This window comes from Podarcis raffonei, chromosome 17, assembly GCF_027172205.1.
Source record: "Podarcis raffonei isolate rPodRaf1 chromosome 17, rPodRaf1.pri, whole genome shotgun sequence".
Classification (NCBI taxonomy): domain Eukaryota; kingdom Metazoa; phylum Chordata; class Lepidosauria; order Squamata; family Lacertidae; genus Podarcis; species Podarcis raffonei.
The window spans coordinates 37,936,533-37,950,590 of record NC_070618.1 but is presented as its reverse complement, the minus strand read 5'-3'; the positions used below and the strand labels follow the sequence as shown (position 1 = coordinate 37,950,590).

The 14,058-nt window shown below is 52.1% G+C and overlaps 1 protein-coding gene across 1 annotated transcript in view; it reads left to right on the top strand.

The window, feature by feature from the left end:
* Positions 1 to 234: 234 nt before the first annotated feature.
* PLXNB3 (plexin B3) overlaps positions 235 to 14,058 on the top strand; it is a 55,479-nt gene continuing 41,655 nt past the window's right edge. The window contains exons 1-4 of the mRNA XM_053371969.1: positions 235 to 302; positions 6,003 to 6,072; positions 9,166 to 10,263; positions 10,381 to 10,560. Coding sequence (XP_053227944.1) covers positions 6,037 to 6,072; positions 9,166 to 10,263; positions 10,381 to 10,560 — 1,314 coding nt within the window. The 5' untranslated portion in view covers positions 235 to 302; positions 6,003 to 6,036. The remainder of the gene's footprint in view (positions 303 to 6,002; positions 6,073 to 9,165; positions 10,264 to 10,380; positions 10,561 to 14,058) is intronic.

Below are 14,058 nucleotides of genomic sequence, written 5' to 3'. Positions count from 1 at the left end.
GAGCCACTCCTGCGCGCGGGGAAGGAAGGAAGGAAGGAAGGAGGCGCGCCCGGCTTCTCCAGCGGCGGCTGCCTTCGGGCGGCAGGGGGCGCCTTCGGGCCTCGGCGCTGGCCCGCCGCGGGGCTTTGGGAAGGGGCGGGCAGGCTGGGCGCCGCGAGCGGCTCGGAGAAAGGGAGCCGCTCCGGAGTTGGCAGCGGTGCATTGTGGGGAGTGGCCGCCGCCGGGACAAGCACTGCCGCCGGGAGCGGCTCTGGGTGGCAGCGGCGACCGCCTGCAAGTTCTTCTCGGCGCGGACTCGCCAGGTAAGGCGCACGGGCGGCGCGCTCGGCAGGGTCTCTCCGCCGGGCTCCGAGGCTGCGCGACACCCCCTTTCCCTGCTCCCCCGGGGTCGCCGGCCAGTTGCGGCTCCTTGCCAGCCGCCGAGCACCACCGGCTGCCCCGGCGCCCCTCTCCGGGCGCCCTTCTCCTGCTTCCCGTCCCCCCTCCGGGATGCCGCCCCGGGCGGGGACCCTCCTCCTCCCCGCAGCGCCGGGGCCAAACTTGCCTCTCCTTCGCTTGCTGGACCCGCAGCCGCTCCCCCCGCGGGCGACCTCTCCCTTTCTCCCCGCACTTTCCCATTCCTCCCCCATCGGGGTCCCGATCCCCGCCCCTTCTGCGAGCGGAGGCGTTGCTGGGAAGAGGCAAGCGGCGGCTGGGTGGGCTGCAAAGCCCTTTCTCCCGCGGCGCCCCTTGCGCAAGCCGGCTGCTTTGTGTGCCTGCCTGCCTTGCCCGCCTCCCTGCCCGCCCGCCCGCCAGCCAATGGTTCTTCTGCCCGAACTGTCGCGCTGGAAGATTCCCAGGCCGGGCGGCGAAACAGGTGCTTTTGGCCGGGACTCTGGGAGTTGGCGGAGGGTCTGGGCGCGCCGCAGGAAGCCGCGCAAGGAGTGGGAGCCGGGGGTGAGGCCATGTGGGGCTTGCATGGGGCAGCAGCCCGGAGGTGGGGAGCCGCTCGCCTGTCGGAGAACCAGCTTTGGTTCAGCGTGGCGCGTTTTTGGCGGAGATGTGCAATCGGAAAGGCGGCTTGTTTTCCGTGCCTGGGTGGATTTCCATAGTTTGTTTCTGCTTGCATCACACCTTCTCCGGTAGCTTCAAAGAGGTGACAGGTGGGAAGGGCATCGTTTGCCTCTCCCTAAATGCCAGAGTTAGTAGGGGCTGTTTCTCCGTCCCTGCGAGCACGCCCCATTCATTTGCAGAGAGGCTGCTCGATTTGTGCCAGAGCTCAGCTCTGACCTCTTTTCAGTGCCAGAATCTTTAAAGTAAGAGAAGATGGCCAGGCCCTGAGAAGGTGCAGAGTGCGTTTTCCGTACCGCTGGGCAACCGCAGAGACGCCGCACACATTGGGAATTAGGAGGAAGGGCTGGCAGATCAGAGATTGGTGTTTCCAGGCAGACTTGCGTTTTGTCACCATGTTGCATGTTGTATTTTTAATAGGCAACAAGCGCTGCTCCTTTTTCACATGTCCACATCACAGATAGATATGATGGGTTTTCTTTCAGTTTTCCCCATTTAAAAGTTCTGCAGCTGAGCTGGCCAAGAGTCGGGTCACTTAACACCATGATTTCAGGATAGATTAAGAAAGAATGCATGCAGCTAGGAAAGTGAGGTCCAGTCTGAGATGAGTTGGTCTGCCCTGGGGATGGGCAGTAGCTCAGTGGCAGACCCTGTCGAAGGTCCCAGATTCAGTTCTCATCATCTCCAGGTAGGGCTGCAAAAGACTCCTCTCAGGAACTGAGCAAAGCTGCTCCCCATCAGGGGACCAGAGATGGGAAACCAGACCATTGGCTGTGCTGACTGGGGCTGATGGGAAATGGAGTCCCACAAGACCTGGAGGGCCACAGCTGCCCCACCCCTGCTGTAGACAGTACTGAGCTTGATGGACCAATGGTCTGACTTGGGATAAGGCAGCTGAGCTTCAGTGGGGGGGGGGCTAAGTGTTCTCATTTTGCACAAAGAGGCAATACTGTTGCATGGTTTGCAAGTACAGTAAAGTACAATTAAACTAGCTGGAATGATGCTTTCACCCCAAAATAAATGGGTCCCCCAGCCTCCTTGCACCTTAACATGATCCCACCTATGCTGAAAGCTGATTTCTCATTGAGCCCACTAAATTCCTTTTTATTAAATTAAGCAGATATTTGCAAACAGAAATTATAACTTAAAATACTAATAATTATACATAGCAAGGAAAGGCACACAAACGATATGTATCTATGTATAATTATCAGCATTTTAAGTTATAATTTCTGAGTGTGTTTGTCCCCAACTCCACCACACCCCTCAAAAACCTAAAACGTAGAATACTCCTAAGGATATATAACAAGGAAAGGCAAGTGGTAGGCTAGCTATCAGCAAACTGGAAAAAAGGACCACACCCCCCACCATTTGCTGAATTTATGGAGCAGACTTGCTAGCAGTCCCATGCTGACTTGTTTTCTCTCCTCACACAGAGGTGGGATTCTCTCTCCTCCTTGTGATTTGAAGCTAGGACAGCCAAATGGATATGTCAAATGTGAAACTCCCTGCTGGGGTTACAAAGGAGTGAGGGGAGGAATGCTTAAAGAAACCAGATGTGAAGGTGTTAGTCTTCAGGGGAAGGTTTGCAGGGCAAGCTGCCACGTGTAGTGAGGGTGGGAGTCTGTCTCTCCTGCCTCCCCCCTTTGCAAGTCCCAGCAGGCCTGACTGCTGCCAGTCACACAGTTATTAAACTCACAATGGGTGTTTGTTGGTTTGTCTCATCTTTCTAAAGTGGTGTGTATTTATCAGGGTGAGGCAGAAGGCGGGGAAAGACCACTTTCCTCCCCAGAGACTTCAGCCAGTGCACGGTTAAGCAGTGGCCAGTGGGTTGGGTTGGGGAGAGGAATGGATTTGCCAAGAACTCAGAATCACATGATTCTAATCCTGTCGTTGTCTGTCTCTTCCCCCTCCTCCCCTCACACAGCAGGGGGTGGGGGAAGGATTAGTGCCTGTCTTCCTTTAATGGGACGGTTTACCATAGACTGGCAAATAGTGCTTAATGTTTGCCTGGATTATATAACAAACATAGTGATTATCCTCCCCTTGTTTTCCTCCCCCTTTATACATACTTGGGAATGTGGGGGCACTGGGATGGCTGTGGTCAAGTCTGGGATCCCCTCCTGGACCCCAGCTCAGGTCTTGGACCCAGTTACGGCCCCTCTCTCCCCACCCACCCCAGCGGCCGGGGTCTGTGGGTGTGTAGACGCTTCTCGGTCCTCACCCATATACCTGCCACACATGCTGACACTTGCTGCACAGGCTCTTCGGCTGAGCTTGTTTTTAGATCCTTTTCTCCAGCGGAGGGGGGCTGCTGTGGTTCCCAGCCCCACTTGCTGCTGCTGCTGCGTGAGGGATTACTGAGGCCGCCCACGGTTTGCTCTTGCGGGCACCAGCACCAGCAATGCGTGTTGCCCAGCGTAGGAACCTGTGCGAAAGGCAGCAGTGCCAGGCACTTCCCCGGAGGAGGAAGAACCTGCTTTCCCGCTGGAACAGGTGTGCGCAGGGAGCCTGAGGCCGCGTAAGGAAGAAATAAACAGGGGATGGTACCTCCGATGGCCCTGGGCAGGGTGATGGTCGATTGTGAGTGGTGTGTTTGTGTGTGTGAAGGTGCCTGTTGCTGGAAAATAACAAGTGCATAGATATGCTGAGGTCTGAGGGGACATGATGTGCTGCCGTGCTTGGTAGGGCAATGCTAGTGAGGGTGTGCATCTGAAGCCTCAAGCGTTGAGGAAACGAAGAGAGGTTCATGACGAGGTCCCAGCCCCCCCTCTTGGCTGTGGTCCCTTCACGTCTGCCCCACATTTTCTCCTCTTGTCTTTTTTCCCCTTCACGCTCTGACTTGCTTTGACGCCCTCTTTCAGCCTTCCGCGCGCTTTGCTGCCCCAGAGCTTGTTACCCTGGGAGGCACTCAAAAGCCCCATTGATTTCCTCCCACGCCACTGTCTGTGTCCGTAGGAGTCTTACCCGCCATGCCTGCGCATAAGTGTGTGGCTGGTTATACACCATGCATTTAAAGCACACACTGCCCCCAGATAATCCTGGGAACTGTAGTTTGTTAAGGATACTAGGAATTGTAGTTCTGAGATGGGCAAGTTACACCTCCCAGGATTGCTCAGACAAGATGTGCTTTAAATGCACGGTGTGCATGCAGGTGTGGGGGGGTGTTGGCACAGAGGGAGAGATGTCAGGTTATTGTACCTGCAATTTCCCCCTCCTTTCCCCACTTTTCTGGTGGGCTTTGGCACTTGTAGGGTTAAAGACGCTGGTTCTGAACTCCCTGCGCCAGAGTCTCTCATTATTCCCTGGACTGTTATCAGGGGTGGCTGTGTTCCTGCCCCCCTACCCCGAGCCAGACAAAGGGGGCATTCAGCAGCCCCTGGACTGGCATGGCTCTCCCCACGCCTGCTTCCCGCTGTGGGGGCGGCTGCGCTGGGCGCTCGCCAGGGAACTGCAGCTTCTTGCTGACCCCGACACCTTCTCAGCCGAGGCCTCTGCTGACTCCAGGGCGCCACAGGAGGTGGCATTGTGGGGAGTGGCAAAAGCACCGAGGGTGGGGCGGGCCTGAGCCCAGAGCAAGAGTGTGTTGTGTTGCCCCAAACCAAACTCTGCAGGGGAACAGAATAATCAGGACCCATTGTGACCGGGCCTAGGTACCTGGGGAAGGCCTAGTGGAAGCAGCACACTCCTGACACTTTGGCTGTTTGTACTTTGTGTACACTTTTTCTCTCTCTCTCTTGTTCCCTGTCCTTCCTCTTCTGCTGCTTCTCCCCACCCACCCCCTGCTGGCCATAACCTTAATCTTGCACCCACTCCCTTGTGGGGAATGTCCTGCCCCTCCCCGCTCAGGCCAAATGTCCCCGATTCTGCAGCTCCAGCTGGAGCCGGCAAAGGGGGATCGATGATTCAGTGAGGCTCTAATGGAATTGCTATTATGCTATAGCGTGGGGTGGGCACAATAATTGCTTGGGGAAGCCAGGGGAGGGGGGCTGCTTTGAGAGATTGAGGCTGAAATGGGCTGGACCTGACTGAGCTGGATTCTAAGCTCATAGCACCAAAGCTACACATTAAGGCTTCTGCCAGGTGCCTCATGGTGGCAGCTGCCTCCATGAGGAGAATGGGAGACAGGCAAAAGTCCTGATCTGTGGGACCCCTTGAGAAGTTTTGCACCAGCTCTGCTGAAATGAACAGCTTTGGTCAGTCTTGTGTGCAGGAGACCTTCCCAGTTGATTAGGCCCCCATATTAATTAGGGGGTGTTAACTGACTTCTTCTCCCACCTCCTTCCTCAGGCATTAGGAAGCCCTGTAGCAAAATGATCAGAAAGGTTTGGGAATGAGTATCAGACAATATTCCTTGACTGGTTTTGCCTTTCTTAAGCTTTTTGTTTAAATGGTTTGGGTCAGCCTTGTACTGCTTTATGACCTGTCCCCACCCCAAAATTAAAAAGGGCCCCCTCAGGTCCCAGCAAACCAGGCACAGCCATCCCCCTCTCCCTGCCCCTTCCAGTTAATCAATAACTTCATGCAAAGAAATCACAAGGGATTCCTCTGTTCCCCACCCAAGGGCCAGACACAAGCCCGACCTGTCCGTCTCTTGCAATCTCAGGACTCCCCCCCAGCCTGCAATAGCTGCCTTCTCCTGTCTCTGGCAATGCCCTTCATTTTGCACCCACAGCCCCTCTCCCCTCCGCCCTGTTTCATTCTCTCTGGGGTGCCAGTGCTATGTGTATAAGTTGTGAGAGCTCTGTTTCTAGGGGATAATGGGCCCCTTTAGCCCCCGTGTGGCTCTGTGATGGCACAGCCGAGATGGGAACAGTGGGGGCTTTGATTGGGGAAGGTTATCACAGCAGCCATTGATGCAGCCTTGAATTGCCATCTAACCTCTCCCCCTCTCCGTCCCCCGGCACCCATGTCAACTCACCCGCTGTCTTATCTCATTCTTCCACCCATAGGGATGCCTGCTGAGTCCTCCTGCTCGACGCCACCATGCGGGAGCTGAAGTGCCCCCAGCGCAGCCAAACGGTAAGCCTTGGAAGTGTAGGAAGGGGAAATTGCAGAGGAGGAAAATGGGATTTAACAGGGGAGACGCAACTGTGCTGGAGTGCCATAGCTCCTGGGCAGAGTGGAATTTGCATGTGTGTGCATGTCATGAGCTGAAGCAGGTGCTGGAAAACCTTAGTTTGGTGTGTGACACATTTCTGATACTACCCTGTGATATGCTTTGATGACAGACTTGGGTTGCTATTCCGTGCTAAGAAGCGGGGACCAGGATTCCTGAAAGTGTGTGTGTGTGTGTGGTTCCTTTTGTCTCCTTTGCAGCCCCACCCCTGTGCCATTGTCTGCCTGTGTGTCTCTCACCTTCCCCAGGGATTTTGTGTGTGTGTTGGTGGTGGTGTTTCTACATGCGCTGCCTCTGCTCCCTTCCAGCTGTTGCCAGGAGGGAAGGGGTGGGGGTTACTGTAAGCTCTCGTCTCTGTGCTTCCTGCCTGCCCACCCCCACCTGAGACTGGGCGTAGGGGGAGATGGAGGGATGAGACAGAAGGTTTGGTTTCCAGCCAAGATGTTGAATATCTAGGTTCTGCACCCTCCCCTCCTCTAGCAGGCAGATGGGCCCATGTGCTGGGCAATGAGATAATATGGAAGGGTGGTGTTTGTGTGTGCTTTGCTGGGTTGGGAATTCCACTGGGGAGAAGGGAGTGGGACAAAGCACCTTCACATCTGTGTGTTTAGGCAACAGCTGGGTCAGGGGAATTGGAGCAGAAGGGGGAGAGGTCCCCCCCCCGCCTTAGGTGCCATCTTCCTGATGGCATCTGTCTGGGGCCTGCGAGGGGGTGTGCATGTGAAGAGGAGGCTATGCAGTTTCCTTGTTTTGAATTACATTCTTTGCACACTCGTTTGCTTCCTGTAGAATATCCCACTCGTCTCCCTATCAGTGCATTATTGCTTTTTAAAAACAAACAAACAAACAACCACAACAACCTATTAATTAAAAAGTAGTTCCATTTCTCTCTCTCCTCATCCTGCACTTGTGAGCACACATTGTGCCTTGAGTGTCTTGAATGTTTTTGTAGGCATTGCCTTTGCAGGCCATTTGAAGAATGACAAATAGAAGCAAAGGCCAGAGTGAGGGGCTGGGCAGTGATGAAGCCGAGAGCATCCTTGCGCTGTTCATGCCCCCGTTGGCCACTGTCTCCCGCCTGTGTTGCTGTCTGAGCTGTGACCTCGCTTGAGGGAGGGGATTAATTCCGATGGGATGTGGCTTAATCGCCTTCCCTGGGCTGCTAAATCCTAGTTGGTGTTGGAAAGGAGGGGGAGGACACTCATTTCCAAGGTGAAAGCGGACTGGATCCCCCCTCCGCTCCTTCCACTTCCTCTTGGGGGTAATTTGAGCGGCTTCTTGCAGCACCATGGGGGGAGACAAATGAAGGCAGGAGTTGGTGTCTGAATGATGCGCTTGACTCTTTAAAGTATTGGCCTTCGGGAGGGAGGGAGAATTCGGGCTGCTTCAGGTAGCAAAATGTCTTGAGTCTGAAAGGGCAAAGTGAGGGATCCTGGGCTCACTGTGGGAAGGAGGAACTGGAGTTACCATTCTGCAGCATCCATTGTGGTGGGCAGAGCGGGGGAGAGGACTAATGTGTGGAACTGAGCGCCAGACAGGGAAAAGGGGCACTGAAACTGGACGTTGAGAAGCATCCTAAGTCAGGGAGGTAGAAGAAGTGTGCCAGGACTCCTGGGCAGGGCTGTACGAAAGGGGGTGGGGGGCAGTCTGCCCCAGGTGCCATCATGGGGGGGGAGTGACAAATTATCAAGGAACAATTACTGCTCAACTAGGGCGGTTCATAAAAAACTTTTTAAAAAAAATGCCTGCTCCAGACGTCTGATCCTACTACACTAGGGATTATATAGCTACATATGAAATTTCGTGCATATCAGTTAATATCTTGACCCTCCTCCACGAAAATAGCTGTTTACTTGGCCTTTTTCCTATGTCGTGAAAGCTGAAATTTCAACAAAGCACATGCCTTTTGCTAGACTCTTTTTGGGCACCTGATAAAAGCATTCTTCTTTAGGCAAGCGTAACTAGATGCTTAGGAAGTTGAAGTAATTTTAACCTTAATATTTTAGCATTTGTATGTTTTAAAGTAGGATTGTTAATTTTTCTTGATTTTACTGCTGTGGTGTTTTTTGTTTCGGTAAACCTCTTTGCAGGTTTTTAAAAATAAATTTTGTTAAATAAATAAACAATAAATAGAAATAAAATAACGCAAGCCAAAACACAATCCATCCTGTAGATTTAAGTATCTGTCCATAGTCGCCTGCTTGTTATCAGAGGCTCAGAATCCACATTCCTTTGTAAGAAAATATGAAATAATGTAAAACCATTTTTGCAGGCAAAAGAAAAAAAGAATCAATGTGGGTGGGGGGAGTGACAAGAAATTTCTGCACGAGGTACCACCTTACCTTCCTACGCCTCTGCTCCTGGGTTCTTGGTGCTGCCTTAAAAGTGTGGTGCACAGAGGATGCAAGATTGCACCTCTTTACTACAGACCAGTCTAGACAGTCCCTATCTTGTATTCAGAAATGGTGATCAGGATTCTAACTTCACTTGTAAGTATATAATTGGTGGAGTGGAAAGAGATCTTCTTTTGCCTCCTCATTAACCCACCCTGACAAGAGAAACCAGACAAAACATCATCAAATTGGCACCGCATCTCTCTGTTTTGCACAAGTTAGTCTGGTTTTACTAGCCCTGGGGAGCAGTGAGGAGAGAGTGTCTGCCCAGACTTTTTGCCGAATGTTGATGGGTGCATTCCACTTCTCAGTGTCAAAATCCAGCAGCGGAGCCTTGATGAGCAGCTCCCCTTGGAATGTGGTACAGATCCTATCCAAGGAAAAGGATCTGGTGCAGAAACCAGACTATATCTCCAGCATGGTGATTCCCACACAGCATGCTATGCCACAGTTCTGTGCTGCATGAGAGTGGCTAATGAGTCACGAGACTTATTTGAATAAGTTAATTAAATGACTCCTTTGAGCCTGGAGTCTCCACACGAAAGAGGCTGCCTGCTGTGTCTCTGAGTGCTAATCATGCCTTCTCTTTCTCCTTCTGTCCAGGATTTGGCCATGTTCCTAGGCCACTTGCTGCTGCCCTCGGTGGTTGCGCTGACACTCCTTCTGCCATCATACCCAGCTGCTCGGCCCCCTTCCTACCCATCCTTCTTGGCCCCCAACACGACTTTCAACCACCTGGCCCGAGCCCGGGACACAGGGGCACTGTATGTGGGTGCCGTCAATGCCTTGTACCAGCTGAGCCCCGAGCTGAGGCTGGCAGGGCGTGTGCGAACGGGGCCCGCGCAAGACAGCCCCGAGTGTCTTCCTTTCCGTGACGCACGCGACTGCCCCCAGGCCCGGCTCACGGACAACTCCAACAAGCTTCTCTTGGCCAATGAGCGGGCCGGGGAGCTGGTGGTCTGTGGGCAGCTCTTCCAGGGAGTGTGCGAGAAGAGAGCCCTAGCGGACATCAACAAAGTGCTATACCGTCCCGAGGATCCCGGTGACAACCAGTTTGTGGCAGCTAACGAGCCGCGGGTTTCGACCGTGGGCTTGGTGGGGCAACACGATGGCCGTGACCTGCTCTTTGTGGGTCGTGGGCTAACTGCAAAGCTCTCCGGGGGCATCCCGCCATTCACGATCCGGCAGCTGGAAGGACCCCAGGCGTTCTCCAACGAAGGGATGGGCAAGCTGGTGGTGGGGGACTTCTCGGACTACAACAACAGCTACGTGGCGGCCTTTGCCTCTGGGGGCTATGTCTACTTCCTGTTCTCTCGGCGTGGAGCAAAGGCACAAATGGAGTATCGCCCCTACCTATCGCGGAGCTGCGTGGACGACACTAACCTCTACTCCTACGTCGAGCTGCCCCTCGAGTGCCGGGACACAAAAGGGCATGTTTACAATCTGGCTCAGGCTGGGCACTTGGCATCCGGCTTCCCTGGGGACGAGGCAACCCTCTTTGTCGTTTCAGCCGCTGGGCAGGGCTCCACTTCCTCCCCGACAGCGCAGACAGCTTTGTGCTCCTACAGCTTGGGCGAAGTGAACGCAGCCATGGAGCAGACACGGCGGCTGTGTTACACTTCGGCTGGAATGGGTGACACAAATGAGCAGGAGGCCGCCATTGAATATGGGGTGACCTCTCGCTGCAATTATTTGCCTAAGGTGAGAGAGAGAGGATGGAAGTGATTGCCTTCTCTCCATGGGGAAGAGGCAGTGGGCAGTGGAGAGGCTTCCCTAACCCAGAGGTGGCTGCATTCCAACCTTTCTGTTGATTTCCAGGAGTCGCCAGAGTCTTACCCTTGTGGGGATGAGCACACACCTAGTCCCATTGCTAGCCGGAAGCCACTGGTGGCCGAGGCTCTTCTAACTACCATGCCAAGACTGACAGCCGTGGCGGCCATGATAGAAGCAGGTCATACCATCGCCTTCCTTGGAGATGGTGTTGGGCAGCTGCATAAGGTAACGGGCGACGCAGTGACAATAATCTGAGCGGTGTGCTGTATTCTTGCTGTGCTGCTGATAGCTTCCACCCAGGTGTGCACCTGCTAAATGGGTGTTTGCGTTACTGTTTTCCTCCTCCCTCCTTATATATTTGTTTAAATTTATACCCATATTTCTGCCTAGGTGGTTTTGTTTTTATTTTGGGTTCATCCTGTGTGTGGCAGGATCCGTAGGATGATTTGGAGTGGAGAAGCAGCAGCAGCAGCAGCAGTGGGGAGCAAGAGTACCTGCAGCTGCTTCTGTGCTCCAAATCACTGCTTCCCAAAGCTGTTCTTCAAGGAAAATTAAAAAGGGAACTCGTGTGCTTGTGTTCACATGTTTTCATTCATGTTTGACTTATTGGTCACTCACTTCAATGTAGGCAACTGCCTTATGCAGTCGGCCCTTTGGTCTGTCTGGATCCATGTTCTCTACATTGACTGGCCTTGATCTTGAGGAGTTCAGGCAAGGTTGTCTCCCAGCCCCAGCTGCAGATGCTGAGGATTTAACCTGGGGCTCTGCATGCAAAGCAGTTGCTATACTACTGACCTATGTCCCTAAGTCTGTACGCGAATCAAGAGTTAGACCCCAAAGTGTGTGTTCCTTTTGATCTTACTTTAACTTCTTCAATATCCTAGAAGGGTGAGGTATAGGGGGAAGGCAACTCCATACCAGAAGTAGATACATTTCTGCAGTTTGGAGTTTTCAGACCTCTAATTATGCATGTGATCCACGTGTGTGCAGAGCTTGGTATGATTTCTACAAAGTCTGGACCTCTTTTTCTCCAAAGTGCTCCGAGTTTGAGACACTGAATAAATTAGCATCTATGTGTATTAGTCCCACAGTATAATTTATTTGCATAGGCTTGTGAGATACCTGCTACATGTGTGAGATAAAAAGTGGAACCGTTTGTGCTGTTTGCAAGCCGCAAAATTTGGTATTGGTCACTAATTCAACATCCTGAGAATCTCCTCCTCTCTCCCTCTCTTCAGAGCAAGTCTCTAGCTATATTGGTGCAGAAATAATTGTTTAAGTAGGTGGCTGATGCCTAGTGATGCTTCTGAAACCAGAGGCAAAACTAGTGCAAGGATTGGTCACTGCTCTTTCCCATGAGTAATAGAAGCAAATTGTAAACCTGTACAGGCAAATGAAGCACATGCAGATCGGCTTAAGTTTTGTAATTCCTTTCAGATTATGGAGTATAGCTGTTTGGAGTGCAGAATTAGTCCACCCTGGAGCAGAAATGTAGCTTTTAAAAAATGCAAGGTGTGTCTGGCATATTTCCTTCTCCTCCTGAGTCTGAGATTCCATTTTCCCACAAATTAAAGACCGAAAGAGTATTCTACAGAGAGGGCTGATTTGGCACATCCTGCCTGTAGGGGTAGGACTGGGTTTGATTTTGATTTTTAATTGCATGTTTCAAGCCATTTAAAATTGCATGTTTCATGTGTGCAGCGCCAGCACCTGCAGCCAAGCAGGCTGTCCCTCCCTCCCTCTTAGTCTATACCGGAGACCTACTACACTGCACAGAGTGAAGGCTGTTGTGTTGCTTATGCTGGAAGCATATTGTAAATTTTCTTGCATCGGGATGATTGCTGCTTCTCTTTTGCCATATGACGAAGAAGAGCTAAGAGTGGAGGATTTTTAAAAATTAAACTAAGTGTATAATAAGCAGTTTCTCCAAATGCGTCACAGAGCAGGAAGCTCCATAAAAATTCTCCTTTCACTAAGAAGGAAAGTGAGAGGAGATCCTTTCATGGCATAAAGTACTTACTGCAACTCTTTCAGCTCTGGAAAAATTGCTCTTGATTCCTGGAACTGAGGTGAGGAGAATCTGGAGACTTAAGAAGGCTTGTCGGCCTTTTAGAGTTTTTGCTGTCTATGGCTTTGCCATACTGTATTTTGTCATGTGGTTTCCCCTTTGGATTGGCCACTTACTAAATAATGTTTAGTTGATTGATCTGCCTTTTAACCAATTTTCTGATTTCAACTATTACCTAAGTTTGTAGGCTAAAAAAAACCCCAGTAAACATATTGGGGGGCAGGATAATGAAGGAAATGTTAGACAGAACATTACACTTTAGTAAACAAAGGCAGCCATTTAGTCCTCCTTGCTCCGCTCTTTTCTCAGGGAAAACCCACTGTTAGCTCTAAATCAGAACAAATGTCAATCCGGATTCTGGAGGAAACCCACATTGCTGTTTGTTCTGATTGAACACTGAAGAGGAAGTGAGGACAAACCCTTTCAGTAACAGTCCAGGACCAGCATAACCTAAAAACATGAGCATGCTTTACTCTCAGCCCCAATGTTCTAATATTGCTGATTTACCGTATTTTTCGCACCATAGGACGCACTTTTCCCCCTCCAAAAATGAAGGGGAAATGTGTGTGCGTCCTATGGTGCGAATGAAGGCTTGCGGAGAGTTGCCAGCATGCCGAAGCCTGCGCGCGCTGAGATCAGCGCGCCCAGGCTTCGCGGACCTCTCCGCAAACAGCGGGAGCGCTCCCGCTGCTTGCGGAGAGTTGCCAGCATTCCGAAGCCTGCGCGCGCTGAGATCAGCGCGCCCAGGCTTCGCGGACCTCTCCGCAAACAGCGGGAGGGCTCCCGCTGCTTGCGGAGAGTTGCCAGCATGCCGAAGCCTGCGCGTGCTGAGATCAGCGCGCCCAGGCTTCGCGGACCTCTCCGCAAGCAGTGGGAGCACTCCCACGGCTTGCAGAGAGCTGCCTGTTTGGGGGCTGGGGTCGGGGGAAGCTCGAGCTTCCCCCGCCCCAGCCCCGCGCCTGGGGGGAAAATAATTTTTCCCCTTTATTTCCCCCCAAAAAAACTGGGTGCGCCCTATGGTCCGGTGCACCCCATGGTGCGAAAAATACGGTAACTAATTAATTAACTGTGGTTACTAATTCTGCTCACTATAAGGGCCTAGGGCAGTGATTGATCCACTCTTCATACCAGTTGAGGCTTGTAGTCCAAGGTTCCCATTCTCTTCCTCTCTAGTAGAACCTCTCCTCATATCCCAAAACACACACACATGTGCCTTCAACCTAGAATCAGTGGTGCCCAGTGTGTTAGTGTTTTCCGTCCAGGTGAGAAACTGTATCAGTAAATGGGTTAGTTTTCCCACATAGTTCCTCAGGAGCTGCAGCCTCGCACTGCAGTTTATTCAGGTTTAGGCTAGAGTGCATAACTTTGCACTGCCCAGGGACAGACTTTGGCAAAATTGAGTATCCTCAAAACCTCAACTTTCATTTGTTAAAGCAGGTTTCTAGGTTGGAGCAGACCTGTATCTTAGGGGAAGACCTCCCTGCATTTTGGGGGCTCAATCCTCTGTCGCACTTGGGTGGCAAATGCTAGGAAAGTCTTCTGACCTGAGGTCCTGACCGTTAGAATAGCCACTACTAGATGGACCAGTAAATAAGGCAGTAGCAGCAGCATGTGTTCAGCTGTGGAAGTAGCCATCCACATCGTTACAAATTTAT